Source organism: Cataglyphis hispanica, chromosome 7, assembly GCF_021464435.1.
Source record: "Cataglyphis hispanica isolate Lineage 1 chromosome 7, ULB_Chis1_1.0, whole genome shotgun sequence".
In the NCBI taxonomy this organism is placed as follows: domain Eukaryota; kingdom Metazoa; phylum Arthropoda; class Insecta; order Hymenoptera; family Formicidae; genus Cataglyphis; species Cataglyphis hispanica.
Window position 1 is genome coordinate 4,939,684 of NC_065960.1, and position 25,635 is coordinate 4,965,318.

At 39.8% G+C, this 25,635-nt stretch overlaps 1 protein-coding gene across 4 annotated transcripts in view; it reads right to left on the bottom strand.

The window, feature by feature from the left end:
- Nucleotides 1-25,434, bottom strand: part of LOC126851190 (zinc finger protein 423 homolog) — a 77,607-nt gene extending 52,173 nt beyond the window's left edge. For 2 of the 4 annotated variants that reach the window (XM_050594878.1, XM_050594875.1), the window contains exons 1-4: nucleotides 25,060-25,434; nucleotides 15,620-15,700; nucleotides 15,088-15,150; nucleotides 202-273 (exon numbers count right to left, since the gene is read on the bottom strand). In XM_050594878.1, coding sequence (XP_050450835.1) covers nucleotides 202-273; nucleotides 15,088-15,150; nucleotides 15,620-15,667 — 183 coding nt within the window. In that variant the 5' untranslated portion in view covers nucleotides 15,668-15,700; nucleotides 25,060-25,434. The remainder of the gene's footprint in view (nucleotides 1-201; nucleotides 274-15,087; nucleotides 15,151-15,619; nucleotides 15,701-25,059) is intronic. The other 2 variants (XM_050594879.1, XM_050594876.1) reach the window with 1 other exon arrangement.
- Between the last annotated feature and the right edge of the window lie 201 nt (nucleotides 25,435-25,635).

Consider the following 25,635-nt stretch of genomic DNA (forward strand, 5'->3'; position numbering starts at 1 on the left):
ATCTTAAACGGCAAGGGTAGCAACCCCCTTTTTATCGTATGATAGGGCGCCTATTAGGATTTACGGATGATTGAGGATTGCCCTTATATAATTTAGGCGACCCTAAACGCGGTCAATTATTGTAAAACGAAAAGATAATTGAACTTGGAAATTACGAACGCGGTAAGAGCCAAATAATCGATACAAATAAATACGACTCACCGCTGTCGAGGCTGTTTTGATTCTCCAGATCAGGACCTTGAACGGAAGTTGGCCTACCATCTTGCAAATAATCTGAAATCAAAAATACATCACAATTAATATGTAACAGTAACACCTCCAATTATTTTCCACGATATCTATTTTAATTAAGGTACAAATTATATCTTAAATATTATATGTACAAAATAATTATTATATCACGATTGAAACTCATTTCGAAAAATAATAATGTTATTTTTAAATTTCGAGACGTATCTATAATAGAAAAACTCACACGTTCAGGGATGAAGACTCATGTTTGATAAGAAGTGTTTTAGATCAGTCTCCCGGTCCCAAGCCCGGCGCCCAGATCAACACACAACCCGCTCTCCGGGTTCCCTTAATAGGGATTCCGCATTGAAATTTCATGGGATTTCGGGCGATCGTGCGGAACGAGCTCGGAGAGATACGCCGCCGCGCGGACGGCCTATGCCTATACGACGCCGCAGATGATGCCGTTCGCGCGGACGCGAATAATACGGGAAAGGGTGGAAAAGAGCGGCGCGGCGGTGATCCCGCGGGAGCCATACCCCGGTGATATTGGCTCCCACAGCCCATTCCTGCGCATAGGAGACCGAGCCGCCTTGGACCAATGTACAAACACACATACACATACACACACACACACACACACACACGCGTATATAACATGCGAGGAAGACCGGCCAAAATTCAAATTTCCCACCGGGATACGCGCGACTTTAAGCACAACTTGCGGGAAACAACCGCGGCGACCAAAGCGCGCCCGGCTTGCATCGATAATCGAACTTTACGTCGTCTGTATCGGTACGACGAAAAAAAAAAAAATTGAAAAAAAAAATTACGCCGTACGTCTTCGGTATGCGATATCGCGAAGAGAAGATTGCGATATCGATCGATATTATTCAGTTGCTTACCTTTGCGTATGGAAGTATTGTTTTGATTAGATGACATGACAGTACCTAAGACGTATGACAAGTTACTCACGGAAAAATAAAAAATAAAAAATAAATTCTATGAAGAGATTACCTGATATCAAACCTTTCGATAAAAAAAAAAAATTATCTTATTAGAAAAATTCTAGCGCGTTTTCCTGAAATTTTTATTTTTCAAGAATGTATTATTGCTTTTTTGATTAAATTAATTAATCTAATTAAAATCAAGATCGTGCTGATCGAGGAAATAAAGATAGCAAAGAAAAACATCAATATGACATATGTTTTTTTTATTCGTGGAAAAATGAAACGAATTCTATGAAGAGATTGTCTGATATCAATCTCTTCCAAAAAAAAATTCTATCTTATAAAAATTCTAGTTTCCTTGGAATTTTTATTTTTCAAGAATATATTGTTTTTTTTTTTTTGATTATTCAAATAAATAGTAGTTAAAAGCGTCATATATCTTTTCTTATCACTGAGGGACAAAATTGCAGTCGCGTCACGCCAGTACGATACAATGCCGTCAACAATTAAATCTCCTAAAGACGCTCGCGATCCTTATTTAATTTCTTCCTCATGTAACCGGCACCGCGCGAATAACTCACTGATAAGACGTTGCGCCAAGAACCGCGGCGGAATAAAGCGTTAAGACCGTGGCACTCAAGCTGCTGGAATTATCATCGCTCGTAAGTCACGGCCGCGAACATTGCAGGCTGCAACTGCGGCGCTTCGGGGACGAGATAACTCGTATAAATAACCCGGAAGTCCGCGGTGCACAATAGTCCTTTTTTTTTCCGAGTATGACTTTTGGGAGTTCCAAGGCTGCGCACGCTTGGGACGGCGCGTTGGTAATCAGTTCGTCGTTGTTACTGAAACGCACACCGGACCAACCGTGGAAACAAAAATAAAAAAAAAATAAATAAAATAACCGCCTATATTCACTTCTAGGCACGCGTCGCCCGAATTTTTGCGGCGCCCTGGATTTTTGCGCGCCGAATATTTAATTCGCGCCGCGAATATCGCGTGGGAGAGAGAGAGAGAGAAAGACCGCCGGGGCTCTCCTCGTTCGCAAAATCGTTTCGATATCGCCGTCATCCGATACCTAAATCGAACCATTACCGCTCGACATTCCGCGCGGCTAGAATGTCATCGAGCGTGTCATACGCGTGCGTTGCGGACGTAAAATCGTAATATTCTTGTATATCGTGTTGCGCGACGCGACTGACGGTTTCGGCGGACGCGCACGTGTACAACGGAACGCGACGAATAAATTTGCCAATTAAAAAACGAATTGGCCGCGCAGCGAAGCAGCACACAACGCGCGGCACGAAATATAAAATAAAAATTTCAAATGGGATATAAAAGTTTTTTTTTTTTTTTTATGAAAAAACAAACTCCGCGAGTCTCTCGCTCTTATATAACGAAGTGGAATGCGGGAAATTGGGGAAAAGAAAAAAAAAATACGGAGATTTCTTTGCGTGAAATAATCATTATTGTTCTTTTTTTAGAGAAAAAAAAGGATAAGAGTGCGAAAATATGTATAACTCGCGTAGCACGCTAATTTCTAGTCGTCACGTATTTATTATTTCATTATCCTTGAATGCAAAATTAATCCCGCCGTTTCTACGTTTAAAGCAACGTATGCATTTTTGCGTTTTTTTCGCGAGCTACTTTTTCGCTACTATTGTACTGAAAGTATATGCGTCACATTATGATACAACCAACATTATTGCGCTAACGAAAATCCCTTAACGGAGGATAACAGTCCCTTCACGTGAGTTTCTCCTTTTGCAAGGTTGATAATTTAATTTGCGAAAAAATTGCGACCGCAATTTTTACACGATTTTTACGACGATACATTAAACGCATCCCTCCCCTGCACTCGATCAGATATTACTGTAAATACTAGGAATCGATTGCATCGCGACATCCAGTATCATTTTTCATGCGCCCGTGGCCGCATCGTCATTGTATGTATATATACGCGGTGGTACATACGTATGTATATGAATTTTGGGAATTCGACGGGGCGGCGAGCGAAGCTGTTGGGAACCGGTTTTGGTTTTGTATTAGCATGTAACTCCGGTAGGAGTTGAAGTTGCGATGGCTTGTGGGTGGTCGGGCGGCGGCAGGGAGGGTAATTACCTCCTTGGGGAGCGCCCTCTCCACGGCGTATAGCTCGGTATAGCCCCAGCACAGGGTACAGAGGCTTCCCACTGCTCCCAGTGGTCCCGCGGGATCGGGCCAGTGGCTCTCACAGTTGCGGTTCTCATTCCGCCGGAATTGGAATTCCGCACCGAGGAGATGGCGACGGTGAAGATGCTGTCGCGATATTCCTCGTACGCGGTATCGAGCGTACTTTACATAGGTATTATCTATATGGTAAAGAGACTTTGTGTATCTCAACGGCAATATATATTTGACTTTTACTATCCGAGTAATGCTCGAATCTCAAATTGCGCACTCTGGGAAAGATTTATTTATATAAAATTATATTTTTTTTCATCTTCTGTGTCTTGTGATTTCCTAACGTGTACGAGAGTTAAATTACAAGGAAATAGAGGCGCGTGCAACGGAAAAATAATTTTTACATTACACGTGTCGTCGCTTTATCATTAACGTCGCGCTATCGTTTTACGTAATTTAAATCGAGTCCCACAAGGCGTCGTAATGACAGCCCAATTAAGCGCCGACCGACCCCTAGATTGAGAGACTAGTAGCGTCACGTGACAATACAAATTATTATAGTAAGCTTACCCTATAATTTATATTTACCTCATTAACGAGATACGCTTAATTCTATCATTGCGTGAACCGTGTGCCCTTATATTAAATGCATACTATAATTTTCCTTATTAAAATCTTTAACGATCATCTTTATCTCTATGACATATAAGCTTGTATGATGATTATAATAATTGAATTTTATATTAAGAATTTTATATTATAATAATTGAATTCTATATACATACAAAATTACAGAGCTCGGAGTAATGTTCTGAGGCACTTGAATTTTGGGCTTTTACATCGTTTTGATCGATCTCTCGCTGCGCGAAGGGACAAGTCAAAATTCACATTTCGACCTGCATTCGAATTCGAAGCGCCCCGTTGGCTGATACGTTTTTAATTGGCCGTCTCGGCCGAGATATCATCGACGCCATCGTCGAAACCGCCGTGGAAATAAAACACGGGTGTGTTAGTCCCTTCGCCCGGAAATGGAATTGCAGTTGCCGCTGACGACTTTTGAACCGGCTAATTCGCCCGGAAATAATAGACACCGCTGGCACACTCGTATTTCCGTAAGCTAATTTCGGGACCATCGGTATGGCATAATGAAGCAGCACGCGCGCAATAAATTTTCATAATTCGTGACTGCGTAACTCGAACGTACGCCACGTCTAAAAATAGGATATGTACAACGCGCATGCCCGTTTAAAAAAAAAGCGGAGCAACTCGAGATAACACGATTAAAATTTTCATCGACTCGCCCCAGCTGCAAAGTTTCACGCAATAATAATGAACGCAAACCAACGATCGTGCGAAATTTAATAATCCCGTTTAGGATACCCGTTTCGTTTCGTCTAATAATCGAAAAAACGTACACATCGACGGCAACGGCGATGGCGAGTGGTATCGCGGACACCCGGTACAGTGTCATCGGCACATGCCACTGTTAAGGGCAGGCCCGTCCCCGGGGAGCGTCACAAACAATAGCAATGGGCTAGCCGATGCCACCCTACGACCACCCTACGGCATCCCACGACGTTCTACGGCAGTATCCTTCGACCTTCCCAGCCCTAACAGCGAGACTCGACGTAAGATAGCGAGAAGAGAAGAGAAGAGAAGAGAAGAGAAAAGAGAGAGAGAAAGAGAAAGAGAGAAGTAGATAGAGAGAGCAAAAGGGAGAAAGAGAAAAAGAAACGGATGAGGGGAGGAAAGGCAAGAAAGAGAGGTACGGAGAAGAAGACTATACCTCGGGGAAAACTTTAATTTCTTTCTGAGAAAGATGGCTGTTCCTTGTACTTCGCCGTTGCAAGACTATCAGCTCTGTATCCTCGCATGTATATATATATATATATATATATATATATATATATATATATATATATATACATATACACACATACACACACAGACACACTGCGGATGACCATATATATGTATTGTATATATGTGACATTGATTTCATAAAAATTAATTTGCTCGATGTTCACGTAGAGGCGCGTCATTTATACACAATTGATTTTTCGAGAGATAACTTAGCATCCTTATCAAAAATGATATTTTGCAAATAATATTTATTTTTTACTTCAAATACGTATAATTTTATCTATTCCGATTTGCATTGAGTTTTGTCATCGCTCCTTATAATAATGATACAGATATTAGATTGACACATTCTTATTTATGGAACAAGTTGAAAAAATATGAAAAATATTAAAATTTTAAAGCATTCGTGCTGGTGCTTGAAATATAACATGTAGTTGCTTCCTAATAAAATGTGATATATGTAGAAATATAGAAATAATAAAGAAAAAATCACACACACACATGAGAATTAAAATCCTATAGATATTCTCGCACATCTGTATACATATACAAAATTGGATATTAAAAATACTCATGTACAATCTATATTTTATCTTTGTCTCTTTTAGAAATATCTGCTGTATTTTTATTCATAGGATCTTTCATCTTTCTCTTCGATCGCTGTTTTTTAGGGCAAAAGAGAAAGAAAGATATATGCACGCGGTGTATCAAGACTTCCTTCCCGTACGCTTCCTCCCCATGTCTCGAATTAAACCGAAAGTTCAGGCGGGGCTTTAACGCCGACCGCTGTCCGGCGTACTTAAATGAAGCGTGCCACCCGGCGAAATTTATACGCGGCCCTCTCGGACAACAACGCAGTCGCGTTTGTCAAGGGTCGCCCCCCCCCCCGTGGGTCCACCCTTCCCAACTATGTCAAAAGCCGCGTGTGCGCGCCGTAATTTCGAGTTCGCCGGCGCACTAATTCCCCGCTTAACTGATTTCGCGAGAGAGCCTTACGAGCCTCGTAACGTCCGCGTTTACGACACATGCAAGTGTGCGCACTCCTTTACGGTTCATCCCGCATGCCGTGGGCTACGAACTTCGCGAAAGTGCTGGGCGCAATTTCAACTTGTAAAAGAACGTTATCTCGAAGCCACGTTACTAAGCTGACTAACGAAAAGTTAAGCTTAAGACATTCACGGCTTTGCGAATATAAAAAATTGATCTTAAAAAATTTTTTTACTTTGTGTTGCGCATTATATTAAAGTAAAAAATATATAATTAGAAGAGATAAATAAATATCTCCCATTGTTTATCATTTAAAAAGAAATATTGTAAGTTCAACATTGATAAATTTCTGTTAACAATATATTTATTTTTTTGTGAAAAGCGGATTTTTATCTTTATAAAATTTTTATATTTATACGATAAATTTTTATATTTACGATTATATAGCATACAAGGTGAGCTCAAACGTTCCGGTCAGACTTTGAGATTTTATAGGAAATTTAATTCTGAACGGAAAGTTTCCTATAAATATATGTGTCGAAAAATGTTTCCTTAAAAAGTTAAAAAAAAAAAAAACTCTAAAAAAAAAGGAGCCATTTTCGATCCATGTTTATAAGAAATTTTTTATTCAGAATTAAATTTCCTATAAAATGTCAAAGCGTGTGGCCTGTATGTTTGGGCTCACCCTGTATATACCCTGTATTTTGCGCGGGACTGTGTACAAGGTAACACGCTTTTTTTGTGCTCCTGCTTAAACTCGACTCGCAGGGCGCGAAAAGTAAGCAGGCGAACGAGTTTTCCGCGACGTGAATTTTCATTGTACGAAGTGCCGGTATGTACATCCGAAGAAGGGAACACATTAGCATAAAGTTAGCGCGCGGTATCCGATACCGTATGTTCGCGCAAAAGTTCAAGTTGGGTTGCGTCGCCCTCGGCCCTTGGGTCCCCAGATACTCTCCCGGTGTACGTCTGTTTCCGTTATATTTCGATACGAAAGGCTCACCCCAGACGTATCCCAGGAACGTCATCGACCGAAATCCCTTTCCGCGCAATGCATCTCGAATGTATTCCACGGTCGCGCGAGAAAGTTCGTTGCTTCGGTGTGTCGTGAATTTAATCGTCGCGGCCGATCTCGCTAATGGTATTAGTTTCGCAATAGCATCACATATCTTTATATAAGTTTTTGTTTTCGTATAAATATTATTGGCTTATTATTTACACGATTTATCCACGTTAAATGCTGGATTTGAAGAATGCAAAATGTTTTTACAAAACTGATATAAAATAAAATTTATTTATTTACTTTATATTACTTTATATTTTCAAATATTATATATAAAATTCTAATTTTTAGACATTCATATTTCAGTTTAAAAAACGAAACGACGATGAAAGGCGTTAAATTGTTAATGTAAAGATTTGGGGGAGTGAAAAGATGAAAAGGGGAGTCGCAATAATACGCGCAGGTTTTAGAAGGATCGTCACTGTATGGCCTCGAGATAGCCTGATACCTTTTATCTCCTCAAGTTACTAAATTTCACCGGAGCTGAAGAGCGCCTAGACGACGAACGGAGTGCCGCGAGTTATTAGTCGTAGTTATTAGACGAGTTTTTCATGCAATTCCTCTCTTCGCGAATCTATCTACAAGCGCGGTCGGAAAGTTACTTTCTCGTTCATTTGTTGGGAGGGAAATAACAGGTGGCATTTCGCGGTCTCCTTTGTCGGTTATCCATCACCAGAGCGAAGCCGATTACAGTCGCCCAACTAATCTCCGGAATATCGCGCTAATCTCGCACTCGAAAGAAGAGTTCGCCATTTTTAGTCGCGCCGTCACGGATTGTTTCAACTTAAATCTCACTTCGTAATATACCGTTTCGTTTGGAAGGACCTCCTCGTGCGAAGAGAAATGATTTATCAGAAAATTAAAGAAAATGACTTTCGTCAAATATTGCTCGCGAAAAAATAGATCATTACATGACTTCGGCATTTCTAAAATAAATCGTTCTCAAATTTGAGCTGACAGAAATTATAATAAAATTATAAATATCCTTGTTGAATCTTATAAATATAATCGTGTTTTATGTAAAAATAAAAATTTTAATAATATTAAGTAATTTGGATATTCTTTTTCTTTTTTTTTAGTTCGCGGCAAAATCTTCGAAGTTTCTTAGGGAAGATTGTCCGATAAACATATTCTCGGGATCGTATGTGTGTAAACATGTCGCGTGTAGACCGACCTAAATTCTCGCGATCGCGAACGCAGCTGCGCACTTGTACAAGTTTATCGTGCGACGGAGCAATTGTATTACGTACAAGACAGAGAGAGAGAGAGAGAGAGAGAAATTATAATAAAACCGTGACACACATATTTTCCATGTTTGCCATACCGGAGTTACCGCTTCCTTTGCCTTCGAGACTGCAAAATACGCTTCGGTTTCGCGCGCCCACGTTATCGTAGACTGCAACCGGGAAAAGAAGACGGATTACCCGCAATGTGTTCGGAAATACCTTTTGCGAATTCGGCTGTATTCGCGAACGCGCCTGTGTACGCGCGGGATATACATGAGTGCGTGGGAGTAAGCGTAGGTGGAACACAACTACGTGGAGAGGATTCATCGTGTGGCTTTACGTACGAGAGAGAAGGACGGAGAAACGGCAGGAGATGAAGAGGGTGAACAACGGGAAGAGCGGAGCGGGAGGACGGCAGAGAGAGAGAGAGAGAGAGAGAGAGAGAGATAGAGGGACCTGGAGTCGGTCCCGAGGGATACGTAGGAGCTGCGCCACGGCCCGAGGCAGCTCGTCACCTGGGACACCCTTATATCGCCAAGTACAGTCGCGTCGAGAAAGCGCCATTGTACCTAAAGTCAGTTCTCTCCCTGCTTTCTGGATCAGGAGTCAGTTGAGACTCGTGACTTCCGCCTGCTTGTCACACGAAAGATTCTCTACGACGTAAATGCGTTCGGCGGGGATAAACAAAAAAATCGACCGAGTCGCAGATAGCGGCATTAGATGATCGACTTTAAACTTTGATCGATCGACTAGTTGTTTCATTATTCTTATATTAATGAGACAAAAATTTATTCGTCGCTAGACAAATCTATTCGGGATTTGTATCTTTTTATATCGCAAATGTGGCAATTTTAAAATAAATATGATATATATTTTAAAATAAATATAATATAAAAAAAAAACTAATTAATAATTATTTAACGGATCAAAGGTCTACAGTTTTTATTTGCGATCGGATATAGCTGGTAGAACTTACGAATCATAAATGGTTCTCGTTTTGTCTAGGAGATGAAAATGACGAGTCTGCTATGTACATTCTACGGCACCCTGTGATCGAGCGCCCTTCGAGGAAATGTGATGGAAAACGGAAAATTGTTCTGCATTTTGTCAATAGCACGTCAACCGTGAGTTTTCTCGTCATCGACCCGACGAAACATGCAATTGCGACCGCACCATGGAAACGCGATTTCCCAAAATGTTCGGAGAGTCCACAGGGGTTTGCGAAATACAGCTTTATTAGCGGACGCTGTATTGGGAATATAAGACGTAAAACGTAGAAAGCCCGACGGTGAGGAGGAAGAGGGGGAGAAGGAGAAACGTGCTAGATAGGATAAAGGGGATGAAGCGAGAAGAGAAACGAGCCGGACAGAGATGTAGAGCGAGATGAAGACAGATACAGCAGGGAATGGATAGAAAGGGGTAGGAGGGGGAGGGAGGTGAAAAGAGGAAGAGTTAGTTTTATTAGAGTCCGGCATCGGAATACAGACGCAACAACGTGGAAATCGCGGAAGGATACTGAGATATGAGCAGAAGAGAGATGAAACGATAGAGAGAGAGAGAGAGAGAGAGAGAGAGAGAGAGAGAGGGGAGAGATATAGCGGGTGAGGAGAGGGTTGGTGAGCGCGAAGAGGCAGCGGGGCCAAGTCCCGAGGGAGTCCGTGCTCTCCTCTGGCGCTGCCAGCACTCGGGAACGTGAAAGAGGGAGAGAGGACAGCAGGGAGCGAGGAGAGGAGGGGTAGGAGGTGAACTAATCAGCTCGACGCATGCGCACGGGGCTGCTCTTAGAGTCCCTCGGGATTCCCCTGGCATTCCCCATAATATACCCTTCTTGCCCCCCCTCTGATCCCCTGCCGCACCCACTCGGAGCGTGCCCTCCCAACCCCCATCCCGCCGGCCACCCTCTTTACTCTCTCCTCGCAGCCTCCGCTCGGTCGCAGCTGTACCGACCGCCTCTACAGGACTCTCCAACTTCCCAGAGGGAAGTCAAGATCAAGAACATCGACACGATTATGTTTTACCTTCATTATTTTATATTTTCTAATTGTAAATCAGAAATGTAAGTAGATATGAATCGTTTTATTTTTATTACGTTGTCTTTTTATACTTACATATTTTTTGAAATGAAAAAAAAAAAAACTGAATTTCTTTATAAATGTTTATAAATAATACAATAATGTTAATTATATTGTAGCAATATTGTTAGTTAATATTAGATTTTTGCGCTTTTCATATCGCGTTGACTCTTATTGCCTATTGTTTTTATATTATATTATCATTGTCAGAGCCTTTTGTAATAAATTATTTGATTTAATTTTTTTAAATAAGTTACTAAAATACAATCTGTATGACAAATAAAAATTGCATATATTAATTATATACTTGTATGTAATATACGCAAACACACACACACACACACGACTTCCAAGCAATAAATCTAATCTGTTACGATTTTACAAACAAAGCTTTTCTATTCCCCCTTTTTTTTCCGCCGCGTCACGAATCTCCATCGAATCTGTCACAGCAATTATCGCAAAATCCTGCGAGACAATTCGCGCGAGAGAAGGATATTCCGGAGTGATGTTACAATCTTCCCCGCCGGCCGCCGCCACTCCGTCACCCACCATCGGGCCCGAGGAGTTGTGCCGGCTTTTCCCATCGGGGGATTCGAGATCCCCCCATTTTCTTAATGTCAGAGATTTCAATCTGTCACGAGAGCGGGCTGGGCAACTTTTTCGCTTATCCGCCCGACAACGTTCTACGGCGGCGGGCAACGCCAAAGTTTTGCGCGCCGTGTAATTTAGCCCGCATTACTTTTCGCCGAGGCACCAGTGTGATTTCGTCAACGAAAGGGAGAGAGACGTTCACGAGATAAGAGAGCTGTACATATACGCGTGAGTCGGTCATCGGTCAAAAATATATATTTAAATTCGCAGTCAGCTGGAAGTTAAGGGAAATAAAATTATTTATTTTAATACGTGTGTGTCTCGGATAAAAGTAAAATCATCATCTTCAAAAAATCTGACTAAATTGCCAAGTTTTGATTACTTTGTACATTTTAGAATTTAAAGTGCGAGGGAATTGAGAGAATATCCCGTTAAAAAAAAAAAAAAAAAAGAAAAAATATGTTGAGGGATTAAGAGCATCGAAGGACGCTAATTAGCTATGTTCGCGTGTAATAACGAGAAAGAGAGAGAAAGGAGGAAAGCTCGCGGGTGTATAACTCGACCGGCTGAATAATCGAGTCCCGGCGGGGGTGACTTGTAGCGTCCCTTCAAAGGTCGATTTCTCTCTCTCTCTCTCTCTCTTTCCTTTTATCGTCATTTCTTCAGCTGGCGGTTGCAATAAGGCGTTAACCCGCATCCTCTCGCATGCTCTTTCTCTTCTTATCCTTCTATCTCCGTGTGCACTGTTACGGAGAGAAAGGAGAAGCCGATATTCCCCGGATAATGATAATAATACACAAACGCGCGGGGATGTTTGAACGCTTGCCTCTGTCGTGTTACCGGAAGCTCGTTGTGAAGTCATTAGCGATGTCCCGCGTGAGTCGAGGTGTCATGTTCTGAAGGCTCACGCCGGTATCTTTGCAAACCCACGCGTATTATTCACCGATTCGCATCGAGCTTATCTTTTATTCATTTTAATCTAGCAATGTCTGATTCTTTTGTATATTTTCTCTTAGACAATTATATCTAAATACGAGACCTTGCGCAATATAAGAATATGATGTGAATTACTTTTTTGATAAAAACTCGTGAAATGCTTAAGAAACTTTCAAGTTTGGCAAGCTTCGGCTTAAAAGATCTACGTCATAGCCGCCGTTTCTAATACGACGAGAAGAATTGCCATGTGGGCCAATTCCTTTCGAAATGCTGATAGCATGGCGCAGGTGGCGAAGGTGATCCCTGCGCCGCAGATTATGTCGATATATTATCTCGTAACCAAAATCCCCTTATATCGATCAATAATATACTTTCAAAATAGCGCTATGACATAGTTCAAACACGAAAACAATATGAAACTCGTTCCATGTATATGATACGTTGATGTAATAAATTGTCTAATACTGTCAAAAACAGAGACCAAAGACAAGGACAACAAAAAGGCATCTCCAGTCTTATTGAACTGTCAATCTCGGTTGAATTTAAAATACAATAAATATAATAAATATATATTATTTTTAGAGATTCATTATCAAATTATATCAAATATGAATTTAGAAAAAAATGTAGACGAGATTTTATATTTTTATTATTCACATACTTTTATATTTTGTGCTTGAATATTATTTAAGCTGATATTTTGAAAAGATCGATGCGTTTCTGCAATTCTGGGATGGAGAGACGTCTCGGCGGACTAATCGCATGGTTAGATAACGCGTTAGAAATTCTTGTCGCCGCAAGGGCGTATGTGCCGCGCATTAATTATCGTCTTGCCTTAAATAAATTGGGGTGGTAAACGTGTTATTGCATCTCGCGGCATGCCGAAATCGTCAATTGAATTATTAATGCGTTCGGAGAAGGTTCGCGAAATAATACGTATACGATGGCAAAAATAAATATAGGCTTACGCAAGCGAGAGAACTCGTTCGGACTCTCTAAGATAATCAAGATCATTTTTTTTCTTTTCTTCGTACACGCATCGATACGCAGAGAAATGAAGGGATTTTTTTTTTTAATATTATCTGAATAACGCCTGACGTTTTTCGACGAAAAAAAAAAAATACATACGAAAATATGCCGAGATATATCACCGTTAATTATGTTTCGCCGAGTTGAACGGCAAACTTGGAGGTCTCGAAAGTGAAACGTGTAACTTCGACACTAATATCTTAGCTGATACTTTGACCCGATAGCGTATCTTACTTAAAGTAGGTGTACGGTTCTATCTTACTGCGATAATGTGTCATTGTTAAAAGTGTAAAAAAGATTACAGATCAAATACATTTATCACGCATATAAAGAGATTTATTTCTTCGGACATTCAAAGCTCAGGAAGAAACGTGAAACCTGATTTTAAAAAATACCTATAAAAAGTAAAAGGGAAAAAAACTCACAAAACTAGTTTTAGTAATCAACAATATTAGCAAATCATTAAGAGCAGAGGCACGTTTCTCGGATCGAAAAATGAGAGAGAGAGAGAGAGAGAGAAAAAATAACGATGTCCCAATGGTTTAATAAGCGGCGTAGATACACGGAGCATTAAAGAAGCGAAGGCAGAGCCCGATGTTTTCAGGTAAGCAGACGGACGAGGCATCTCCCGCGGGAGCGCGGGCCGCCTCCTGCGGGAGGCAACCTCGTTCTCCGCGAAGCTTCTCCAAGCCGGTTTTACCTCCGGGTATAAAGCGCGCGCGCAAGTACACTTTGCGAAAGGCGAAGCTGAAATAATAATCGAGCCCGTATATATACGTACGGGGAAGCGGATAAAGGTTTGATCTTCCCGGCCTCCTCGGGGAGGAAAACTGCTGGATACTTGGGAAAGGTACGAATCTTTCGAGACAGTTTCGCTAGTTACGTAACAGGGACGGTACCGTAGGGCACACAACGCCGTGCCGCGCGCGCACACAAGGGACGCGGAAATTTTACTTAGCGCAAAAATAGTTGGGATAGAAGAAACTATCGGGGGACTCGCGGAAGGAACGAAAAAGTAGACGTCGCGAGAAGGATACTATTCGTTTAATCTGTTCCGTTACCTGCAATTCCATCGGCGATAATTGAAAATTTATACAAATTAAATTAAATGACGATCGAATTAAACGAATCTAAATTGTAAAATTTCGCTCGTTTGCTTGTAATAAAATTAAATCGAATGAAGAAAAAAATGGACAAACAAAATCACGGATCGATCAATAGGAGAATTTAAAATAGACACTATTCAATGTGTTTCGCCGTCATTTCTATTATCAAGAGATAAATTTGTAATAATTGTATTTTGAAAAATGCGAAATACATTCTGCGGCAAAAAGCATGCGCCGCGTTTCTCATCGATCTCCCGCGAATGAAGTGCTTCGCGATAAAATAATCCAACATGCATATTTGGCGCACAACAGCCGTGACCACGACGAGAATTAAAAATCCTGTCATTCCACCGAGAGAGAGAGAGAGAGAGAGGCGAAAAATGCGCGATGCAGCATATTGTTCGATGCACGTGCACGAGTGCATGTTGGGATGGGTACGTGTCGCGCGTCCCGTGGGCCAAGGAATCCCATATTCATGAGATTTATAGCGGGATCGCGCTTCTTGAACACCTTCGAACAATGACGATGCATCCCGACGCATTGTTGCCCGCCCGTAGGGCAATTCGAGTAATGCACCGGAATGCACCGGGCGACGACCGTCCCCTCGCTCTCTCTTTCTCCCGCAATTTCTTCGCATTGTTACGCAAAGAAGGACGAACGCGGGACAGTTGGGTTCTCGCTGCGCCAAGTGATCGGTTTTACTTCGAATCTCGATCGAGGAAAATCGTATATTTGTTATACGATTTTGTGCTTCCGAGAATATTTTACATTTAAGTTTTTGGAAATTTACTCTCGCGAGAATAGATAGAAATATTGTAATTGGTAATTATTTTTTTATTAATCTAAATATATGGTATATATTTCTTTTACCTTCTGACTGACGGCTGAACGCTCGCTGCAATTCCTCCTCTTCCTCCTCCTCTTCGTCGTCCTCTGAAACATTCAATCAATATCATTTATATTTTCCATTCGCAAAAAAATTTTTCATTTTTTCATTAATTATTATTTAAAAAATTGCTTAGCAAATAAATGTGCTTAATATATTTAAATATATTATAATAATTCATTGAGGAAATGACTAATAAATATTATAATCCACAAATAAATAATTTAATGATTTAATTTAGATCTTTTTGTCTAATAATTTCACTGATTTTATTTATCACATAAAGTAATGGAAAATGTGTTTTATATGTTTTATTTATTACATAAAGTAATGGAAAATGTATTTTATTTATCTTTCATGATATATTGTGCAAACACTGCCACCTGTTGTACGTAAATACTAAAGAAAAGTCCATGAGACAGAGAGAGAGAAAGAGAGAGAGAGAGAGAGAGAGAGAGAGAGAGAGAGAGAGAGAGAGAGAGAGAGAGAGCTGGCAGTCTAACAAATAACACTCACGCTTAATCGCCGTCGTTTCGTTATCCTGTTCGGCCGCCTCCAGGACATTCTGCTCGTTGCCGTCGTCCCACTCTTCGTCCCCTGCACAAAGAGAGAGAGAGGGAAGGAGAGAGACGCAACTGTTAATTCTATTACATACATTTGCATATCGCCGATAAAGAACAGAATCACAGCAGCTACCACAAACTACAAATGCGAACAATCTTGTTTTATAAACCTCGCCACAGAAAATTTGTCAAATCCATCTCGTTACATATATTCATTTTTTTTTAAATATATATATATATATATATATAAAAAAGCTCTTGTAAAAAATTATAAAACTATCTAGTGTGTTGTCGAGAAGCTGTATCGTCAAAAACCAAACAAACTAGCCGTGTTTTCGTCGTAAAATATACCCGGTCGACGGCGGCGCTGCCACTCGTTTGTCACGTGGGACCGCAGAATTAAACTTAAAAAATTACACCCCCGTCCGCGCGGCCAACAGGTCGTTTGTTATTTTGCATGGCTCCGACCAACGTCGCCCCCTTCCCCACCCCCCTTTTCCTCGGTCGTCTCCTTTCCCCTCCCGCGGTGATTCGCTCTTTCGTTGTCGCACAGCGAGTTTGCGCCGCAAACTTGCCACTCTAACGATTGCGCTTCGTCGTGTTCCCGAAGGTGTCAAACCGGCGCGATCCTCGTTCTATCACGATGCCGTTGAGCTTTTATCCGAACGAGGACATTTGTCACTGTTAACGGCTGATTAAGCTAACAAACCGCGTAAACTTTCTCCGCTAATTGCCGAGAATTGATTTGTTCGAGCGCGAGTGGAAGCGCAGGAGAAGCTTTACGTTTACGAAGATAAATAAATACAGCTATTACCATAGTCGTGTAAATAACTGCAGCGCAATTGTTTTATAATTAATAATTAATAATTAAATGTTGTTATATAATTATTAATATTGCTTTAATAATTAATAATTAACAATAACGCTATAAAATTTTTCGTTAAAATTGCCGAGAGAAAATCGGGAGGAATTCAAGGAATGAATGAATAGTAAAAGGAATATAAAAAGCGTATGAAATTTTTCGTGGAAACTCGTCTCGACGTTACTCTAACCGCGCGTTAATCATCAAGCAACGAGGAACAACGAGCGTGTCAAATCTGCAGACGAGGCAATGGGTGTTAAATATTCCACAAGACACGAAGGCACTGCATCCTTTGATCGTATGCCTTCGCGCCCTCCGTACTCTGTCAGCTGTCAGACTCGTGTCTTACGTCAAACCTCGCTTCGTGTAAACCGGCGCGATAATGGTTAATGGTTCATCCATCATCGGGTGACCGAGAACTTTCGGCGAGTTTGATTCGTCAATCGTCTCGGGTTCGAGACGATATGCGTGCCCAGTAAATTGATATTGGATTATTTTGGACGCGAGAATTATTATCCGTCATTATAATTATAAACGTTTTTCGAATATGCAAAAATTTCTTCTCCTATATATTTATAATAAAATATCTTTTAAATAAAACGATTTAGTGATGCAAAAAAGGATTTTATTTCTGAAAAAAATGTGATTTGTATGACCGCCCCGACGAATTCAATTTATCGTAAACAATTTGACGATGAGACGGCCTGGTCTTAACCAATAATCGTAAAGGTAGAGAGGGTAAGATCGGCTATATCGAGGGCACCCTCTCCACACATACACCTATAACGCGTACATGGTTTCGCAACAAGCCACGTAATACGACCTGGCCTAGACGATAGCTATTCTCAAGATGGTCCGAGAGAAGGTCGGCAAAGCGAGGGAGAGAGGGAGGTAAACTCACGAAAATACAAGTTGCAATCTCGGCACGAGCTCTGTGGCTAACGTTAAACGGATGTGTTATTATAGCTTCGGCATGCATGCTCAGCAAGATAACTGCATATTGCGGCTTAACTCCTTCTAGGATCATTCCAGCTGCTCCCGTCTCTCGATAATGCTTCTCACAATGAAAGTATATCGCGTCTTTCGAATAATAACGCTTTTTTTATTTTGATTGGTATTCTTTTAGCATCTAAATTGATTAATTCAAATTTGTTTATTTGTGTATTATGAAATTTAAAAAATTGAGAATAAAAGAAAAGGAAATTTCTCATTTAAATTCAACAGTTTAAAAAATTAATAAATAGATTTATTTAAAAGACGCTGTTATTAAAATAGCAGCGACTTTAAATCTTAAAATAATGTTCGTGACATTTAATAAAGAATTATAACAAATAAGAAAGTCTGTTCTCTATGTTAATATCTAAAATAAGATACCAGTCTCTAAATGATATTTCAAAGTTAAATATTGACACATCTTTTTACATCACAAAATTTCGTTCCACATCAAGCATTTCGCGGATCGAAAACCCTTTCCGGTAACCCTTTCCGGTTACGGCGGAGCGCGTCCCGCGGGACGCGTCAATCCTCACGGAAGTCCGCAAGGGTCCGCGAGTCATTAATCGATACGGCGTGAATAAAGGAGCGCCCTGCGGGTTATATCCGGGCCGCGCGCGATATCTCTATCCGCGTTGCAGCCGTCGTACGTCTTGGAGTCCGTGACAGGCAGGCAGGCAGGCAGGCAGACAGCCGCCGCCATTGGGAAGGGCCGCTGCTGCTGCTGCTGCTACTACTGCTGCGGTGGGAGTAAGGAGGGTAAGGAGGATTGTCGGGAGGGAAGTCGAGGGGGTATCCCGAGGGACCGCGTACCCAGGGTAGCTCTGACGCGGACTCAGACTCCCGAGGGATGCGAGCATCCGCCGGCGATGGCGCCGTCAAACCCCCTCTGGCGCCGTCAGCGAGGCATCTGCCTCCTTGAGGGCTCCGGAATATTGCGGAGGAGCTTTGGTGCCTGTCACGCCGACTTTCGCGGCACCACGTCAACGACGTTCGGTCGGTGCGTTACACTATTCTGTATATTCTGTATATTTGTCCGATTGTGATATCAGAATAATGGCATTTTTTTTGTTTTGGGGAAATAAATAAATAGCGAGAGATATTATATTCATATCTTATAATATGTCATAAATGTTTTTTTTTACGTGGAGTTTAATTATAATAATCTCGGGATATTTTCTTATAATTATAATTTCTTTATAATTATTGAGTCATATGGAAAGTAATTTTGTTTTTTAATTTTTTTTCGTTTTTTTTTTCTTTTAGAAAGAAAAAAACGAAAAAAACGAAATTACTTTCCGAACCCCAATATAATTATCTTATAATTATAATTATAATTTCATTTATTTACAAGCGAATCAATTGTTCATGTAAGCTATCTGGAACGAGCAGATTTTCCATGCAATAAGAGAGATAAAATCTCGAAAGAGAATTTCTTAAATCGACGTCACGTTGTCGCGCGACGCGTATCGCCATAAAAGCGACGTCAAGTTTGCGGACTTGTCAACGGGTGGCCGCTTCTCAAAGGAATACCGCCTCGTCGCGGGAATGCGTTCTCGAGTATGTCTTTTGTATAAGGCGCGCGCGCGCTCTCTCTCTCTCTCTCTCTCTCCTTCCTGCGGAATACGGAGTCTTCCGCATACCTTCCACGCGCTATTAAAAAGCACACGTACGCGGATGATCTCTAACAAAGTTCGCCAACTTCATTTCCCGTCTTCTAATTCCGTACGAACGATCTTGTAGAGTCTGTAGCTGCAACAACGAACGCTCTTCAAGATATTCGGAGAATTATTGTGCATTTTTTGAAAACCGATAATAAACTGTATACGCACTTATATGTTTTATTAAGATATTATCTTTTCGAAATCATGACAAAAAATTGATCTAGAGAAAATACATAAAACGCTGTCTTCAGATCGATTAACGCTACATATTTTTAATTTTATATTTTGAACGATACATCACTTATTGAGTGTGATGAGAGACAAGCAACGGGTGTAATTGAATGCTGCGCGATGCAGAAGCCGCGTCCTCTTCGTGGACAATAATTTAACGAGAGGCCGATAACTTAATCCGAGTTAGCGGGCGCGTTATAACGATTATGACCGCCGGTGAGGACTTAGTGCTGTCACTGCAAAAACTAATAGCAGCTTAAATTTTAGAGGAACCACGATTAAATGGCTTAAAACGCTTAGCCGGAAATTTACATTTCCTGTCTGTCCGATATTACTGCGACCTCAAGAAAGTGTCATAAGCAAGTGTTATCGATACATAAAAAAATCGAGAGTTGAATATAATTTCATACGCCATTATAAACAATTGTCAATTAACTTTACATTATGTTATTTCAAGATTACAATTAATAATTGCACATACATATTTTCTGTAAAATTATTTCACTTAAACAATTTAATTCAAAGATTCAAACAAGCTTCAATATAAATTTTAGTTTAGACGTAACTTAAATACAACCGACTGCATTTTAGTTCTAATGTTTAACTGTGGGGGGTAAAGGGATGAAAAGGGAGAGGGGAGAGGGCTGGAATAATAATCATCGATAAGCAAGCGCGCCGCTCCAGCTCCGGATCGTTAATCATTTCTACGCGTGTAAATTAATTCCGGGACGATAATTATGCATTTATGCGAGCACGCACAAATTACAATCACGTTCCTGAGGCATAATGCACATGATTCAGGTCATTGCGTCCTACTCACCAATTATAATGCGCTTATATATCGCGTATATTTAGGCGTTCCTTCATACTTGCCGTTAGAAATGCATATGCACGCTGGCAACCGGATTTACATACGATACATAATGCAGATCTAATAACGTACCGTGCGCGTATGCGTTTCCGTGTTTGTGTGTGTGTGTGTGTGTGCGTGTGTGTGTGTGTACGGATTGATAAATTAAGACTTCTCTAATGTACAATCGGCTTCGCATTTTGCAATTTCCACATATGACTGCCAAAAGTGTTATCGGCGTAAAAATTGTAAACAAATATATTGTAACTAAATATATTGTTGACAAATATATACATACTTTTTATTTCTCTTTACACGACACGTTTATCGCATCAAAACTAGCAATAATATACGACAAAATTAATAATGTCGACGTTTATGTAGCAATATACGATATTAATAAAACTTTTTAGAAAAACAAAAAAAGATTCTTTCCTCTATCCCTTACATGTGATTTAATATTGAATTTTACACTCGATGCAGAAGAAGTTTTGCTCGAAACGATGCTTATCTACCTGCTTAATATTCATATATTTTTAAAATTTTTATAAAATATAAAGCAAAATAATCCGAAAGCCTGTCGATGCAAGCCAATATATTCCCATTAACGCAATTATCCTCCGTTCAACTGCTACCTACCTACCGGTTGTCTACGTATGACGAGGGCATTGGAATCCATTAATACGGCTTCGGTCGCGCGCAGGTTCATTATCGTGCATTAATTAGCAACACCCTATATCACTGCACTAGCAATACTATCGGTATGGCTTGCTATTTCGTGGCTAACCACTGGCTCGTGATGTCCTGACCGCGCGATGGCAGTCAGTTTGATCCGATAAAAGAGACGACATTTTATTTATCGCGACAAATAAGTAAATATGTATAGTACAATGTCCGCCAAATGTTTTTGTTACGTCGCGATTTTTCTCTTTCTCTCTCTTTCTTCGTGGGATATCCTAGAGCAATACACTAGATTAAAACGGATTATAATTATTTCGATAAAATTTGATATTTTATTTTCGCGATATTTAATAGCAAAAATAAAAAAAAAAAACGTGTCATTTCGACTTTAAATCCTGAAGAAATTCCCTGCGTATAATATGAAGTAAAAGTTATTAATAAAAATAATTAGGACTGCGTGTGGGGGAGAAACAGCTGATAGGCATTTCGCGGAGCGAAATTCGCTGTAAATTCGAACATTCTATCCCTATCTAAATCCTGATTCGCGAAACGGCCCTCTTTGCCTCATCGACCGACGTCAATATTTCGGCAGTCGAGTACCTTTTACGTCCGCTATTGGAATTTGGATGTGGCCGGCTACCAAGCCGGTTCGAAACGAGCACCGCGAAACTTTCGTTTCCGTTCAATCGTCAATTCCGCCGACAAACGAGAAGTGATACGAGCACAGTAGGGTCGCAATTTTGGCGAAAAAGAGCCATACTATACGTATACATATATTATATCTATGGCCATTGCGAGCTTGCAAGATTTTCGCCATCGTAAATGTATTTTTGTGTAGCTCAGAATTAAAATTAATCGAGTCCCTAACTTGCGAGGTTTGTTTTAAATATCGATATCCTATCTGAAATGCAACTTACAAATTTTATACTCTCGTTGCCCTCTTTTCTTATCCATTATTCAAGAACTAAAAAATTCTTTCCAACAAAAAAAAAATCTAAAAAAAACCTAAAGAAATTATAAAAAAGAAAAGATAAAAGGAAAAGGATAACTATTGCGCGAAACAGATACGGAAAAAGGCTTGAAGGAGAAGTTCAAAGGAAAAAGTAATAGTAGAAGCAAGAGAAAGAGAAAGAAAGAAAGAAAGAGAGAGAGAGAGAGAGAGAGAGAGATCGGAGGAACGAGATGCGCGCGCGAAAGGCAGGATGAGGAAGACGAGAGGAGTGCGACCAGAATTGGATAGGATAGGCGAACTGGTGATTACAGAGGCCGGAGATTCCCCGGGGACGAGCATCGGGTCTCCCGCGGGCTTCCACCTAATTCCATCCTGGCTGACTACTGACTCTCTCTCTCTCTCTCTCTCTCTCTCTCTCTCTCTCTTTCTCTCTATCTATCCCGTACACTTATTGCCTCTCTTTCCGCCTCTAACCATTCACCTCTGTTGACGTCCTCCTCTCTTTTTCTCGCCCTTTGCTTCGCGGTGAAGCGCGCTCCGTCCTCCTTTCACCCTCCGCGTTTGATCAGCCCTCGACCCTCTCCCTCTTTCATTCGAGCACGCGTTTCTCCCTTACTCTCTTGTCCATTTTCCTTTCTATTCATCTCGCTCGCCGCATTTCTCTCTCAGCTTCTCTGTTTATTCCACATTTACAATTCGCCTCTTTCTCCAGCTCATCGTTTTTCTTTCATTCCTTACAGCAACTGTATTTCGGTTATCCGGTATTGTACATATGCTTTCGACGTATGTTGCAATAATCCAACACCCTCGAACCGAAGTCAACCGGCGATTTCCATCGTTCTTCGCAATTCATCGTGCGCGGAGATAGATTAACGTACAAAAATCGCATTACTCGATAATTGATACCATTAAATGAAAAACTGATAAAATCGAACTTTCCGCGACATTGAGTAATTAGATATTACAACGCTGTCATCCAGCCATGGGACCGAAAAAGTGACTGCTTTTTGGTAGAAAGTGTTGAAAAATAATCTTTAGGTATTAAAATAGTAATAAAAAATGACATTATATATCAAATTTTTAGAATAATTAAGACCATTTAAGCATAAAAAAACTAACATATACATAACAAGTTAATAAAAAAATACTAAGATATAATAATAAAATAAATAGTGCATTTTATTAAATATGCGAGCAAATAACAATTGTTATCAAAGCTGAAAAAAAGTGACTTAAGTGATCGGATGGCAGCGCTGATATTATGTATTTTTCTGTTTAAAAAACTTTTTGCGTGAGTTAAAAAATTAATAGGAGCATTTGCCAATTAATCTAGTATAATTCCATAGCAAGTAATTATATATTCGTATACTTTTTATTACTATATGATATCGTTGTAAAAACTCGATAGAGACTGCGAATAATAGAATGATCGAAGAAGTATATGGTTGCGTGTCGCGATAAATTTACATTAACATAAGTAAAAATAATGAGTAATAAATATTAGCTAAATTATATTCACTCATATTCGATAAATTTATTAATCCTGTTTCCTCAAAATAATACGAAAAAACGTTATTCCATAATTTTGATTTTTATTCCTTTTCATTTATTATGAATTACATATAAATCCATTTATATTTAGAGTAAAAATTTTCTTCTTATTTAACTAAATAATGGTATACGTAATCGAAAAATTATTAAAACGTTTTAAATTTTCAAGTTTTAGAATTATTCGAATTAATTAGTTTAATTATTACAGTTTTTAACAATAGCGACTTTTTACACGCCTATCTTACGTCACTTTTATGTCACGACACGCTTGCACATTTCTGAAAGTTTCACGAAGTACCCTTTTAGTCCGACTTCTTTCTCGCCCCTTCATACCGACGCCTTTACACGAACGAACACCTTGCAAAGAACTTCGCTATTATTCGTGTGTCTTTGCGACATATATGAGAGATCATAAACCTCAATCTCGTAAAAACCGTCGTCCAGAGACGGCAGATCTTCGTGTCTGCCTCTTTCGTTTTGATTTTTTTCTCCTCGCGTTTATCGCGCGCGAAACTTTTTTGTTTATGTTTCACCTTACACAGAAGATTCTTAGCATTATCTCATGAATTTGTATAAACGATACGTTTCAATATATAATTTGTATATTTCTGTAATTCGTGCAATTTTGTAGTTTAAAGAGTAAGAGAGAGAGAAAAAGAAAACACTGCGTATACACATATACGTCAAAATTTAAAGAAGCTAAATAGTATCAAGACTTGTTTTAATTTGTATTTATTCTCGAAAGAGCATTAAATATTTCTTTTTACAAACAATCAAATAATTCATGGAAATTGAAATCCCAACACCAAGAAGGAGTCATGTTAGGCGAAAAAATTACACAACATTTGTTTACATAGGTACTTATTTATTACATTTTTATTTTTTTATTATATCTATTATTTATTTATCTATATATGTATTTTTATTATTTTATATACATAAAAAATATATATTTATATATGTACATAAAATTATATATATATATATATATATATATATATATATATATATATAATAAAAAAATAAAAAAATGTAATAAAAGTAAGTATTTATGTAAACAAACATTCTTTGTAATTTTCATTCACCCAGCATAATTCCTTCTTGGCGTTGGGATTTCAATTTCTATTACTGTATTTCTTTTCTAAAGAGATGATATTTAATGTCAGAAATTTAAGTTTGTGTGTTATATAATTTTTGTTAAAAAATCCGTTATACAATCGTTATACAATCAATTATAAATTGATTAATTGTGAAAAAAATTTGTCACTATACTACAAATTACTGTCAATTGCCGATGTTGTATTATCGCCAAATAATGTATGCGTAAAATGTAATGTATAATCATTAGAATTTTCGAATTTCAAAGTTATTTGGATATAATTTAATCGTTTTTAATAATTATAGATTGATACAATATCGATGACTGATACAATATCAGGAATTTTCTACTAATAACAAATTGACAGTACTCATAGGTTATGATAATCTGCTCGCATCGGTTATCAACATTTTCCGTTTATATACGTGCATCGAAGTGTCTTGGAAAGTTCTAATGATCGCATGTTCGCACCGAATAAATCTAACAAAATAAAACAATGGCAAGACTTACGTTTGAGAGATCGTGGCTTCGCCTGCTTCCTCCTGGACATATCACGCACTGACACACGCACTTGCGAGCGTGGACGGGGAATCAATAGCGGCTCGTCATCGGCATGTCACTATACGCGCGGACCACATTCGAATTACGACGAAAATAATCTGTATATCCCGTACTGTATTATTCTTTATCGCGAAACGCGACGACTACGATGACCGATGACACGAATTTGTTCGCGCGAACGTAGCTGCGTGTCGAGTCAAGATCTCGAAAGTCGCGCGCGATCGAGAATCAAACGTCACGCCGCTAAATGCGTACCACGTGGTCCGTTCCGGCGCGCCAAGAGCGTACGCGAGTACGAGCGCGCTGAACCGGCGACAGCCGCGCTCGGAAGACACGCGACGAATGACGTAGGCGGGCAAGGTTCGCGTCGCAGCCGCAGAGAACCACTGGCGTTGCGCAAGCGTGTCACCTGCGCGGCCGCTATGCGCGACACACGCACACACGCTCGCCATTCTTTTCCTCCTCCCATTGTACATGTATGTACACAAAATCTGTAAATAAACCCGAAATGTTTTTCTACTGTAC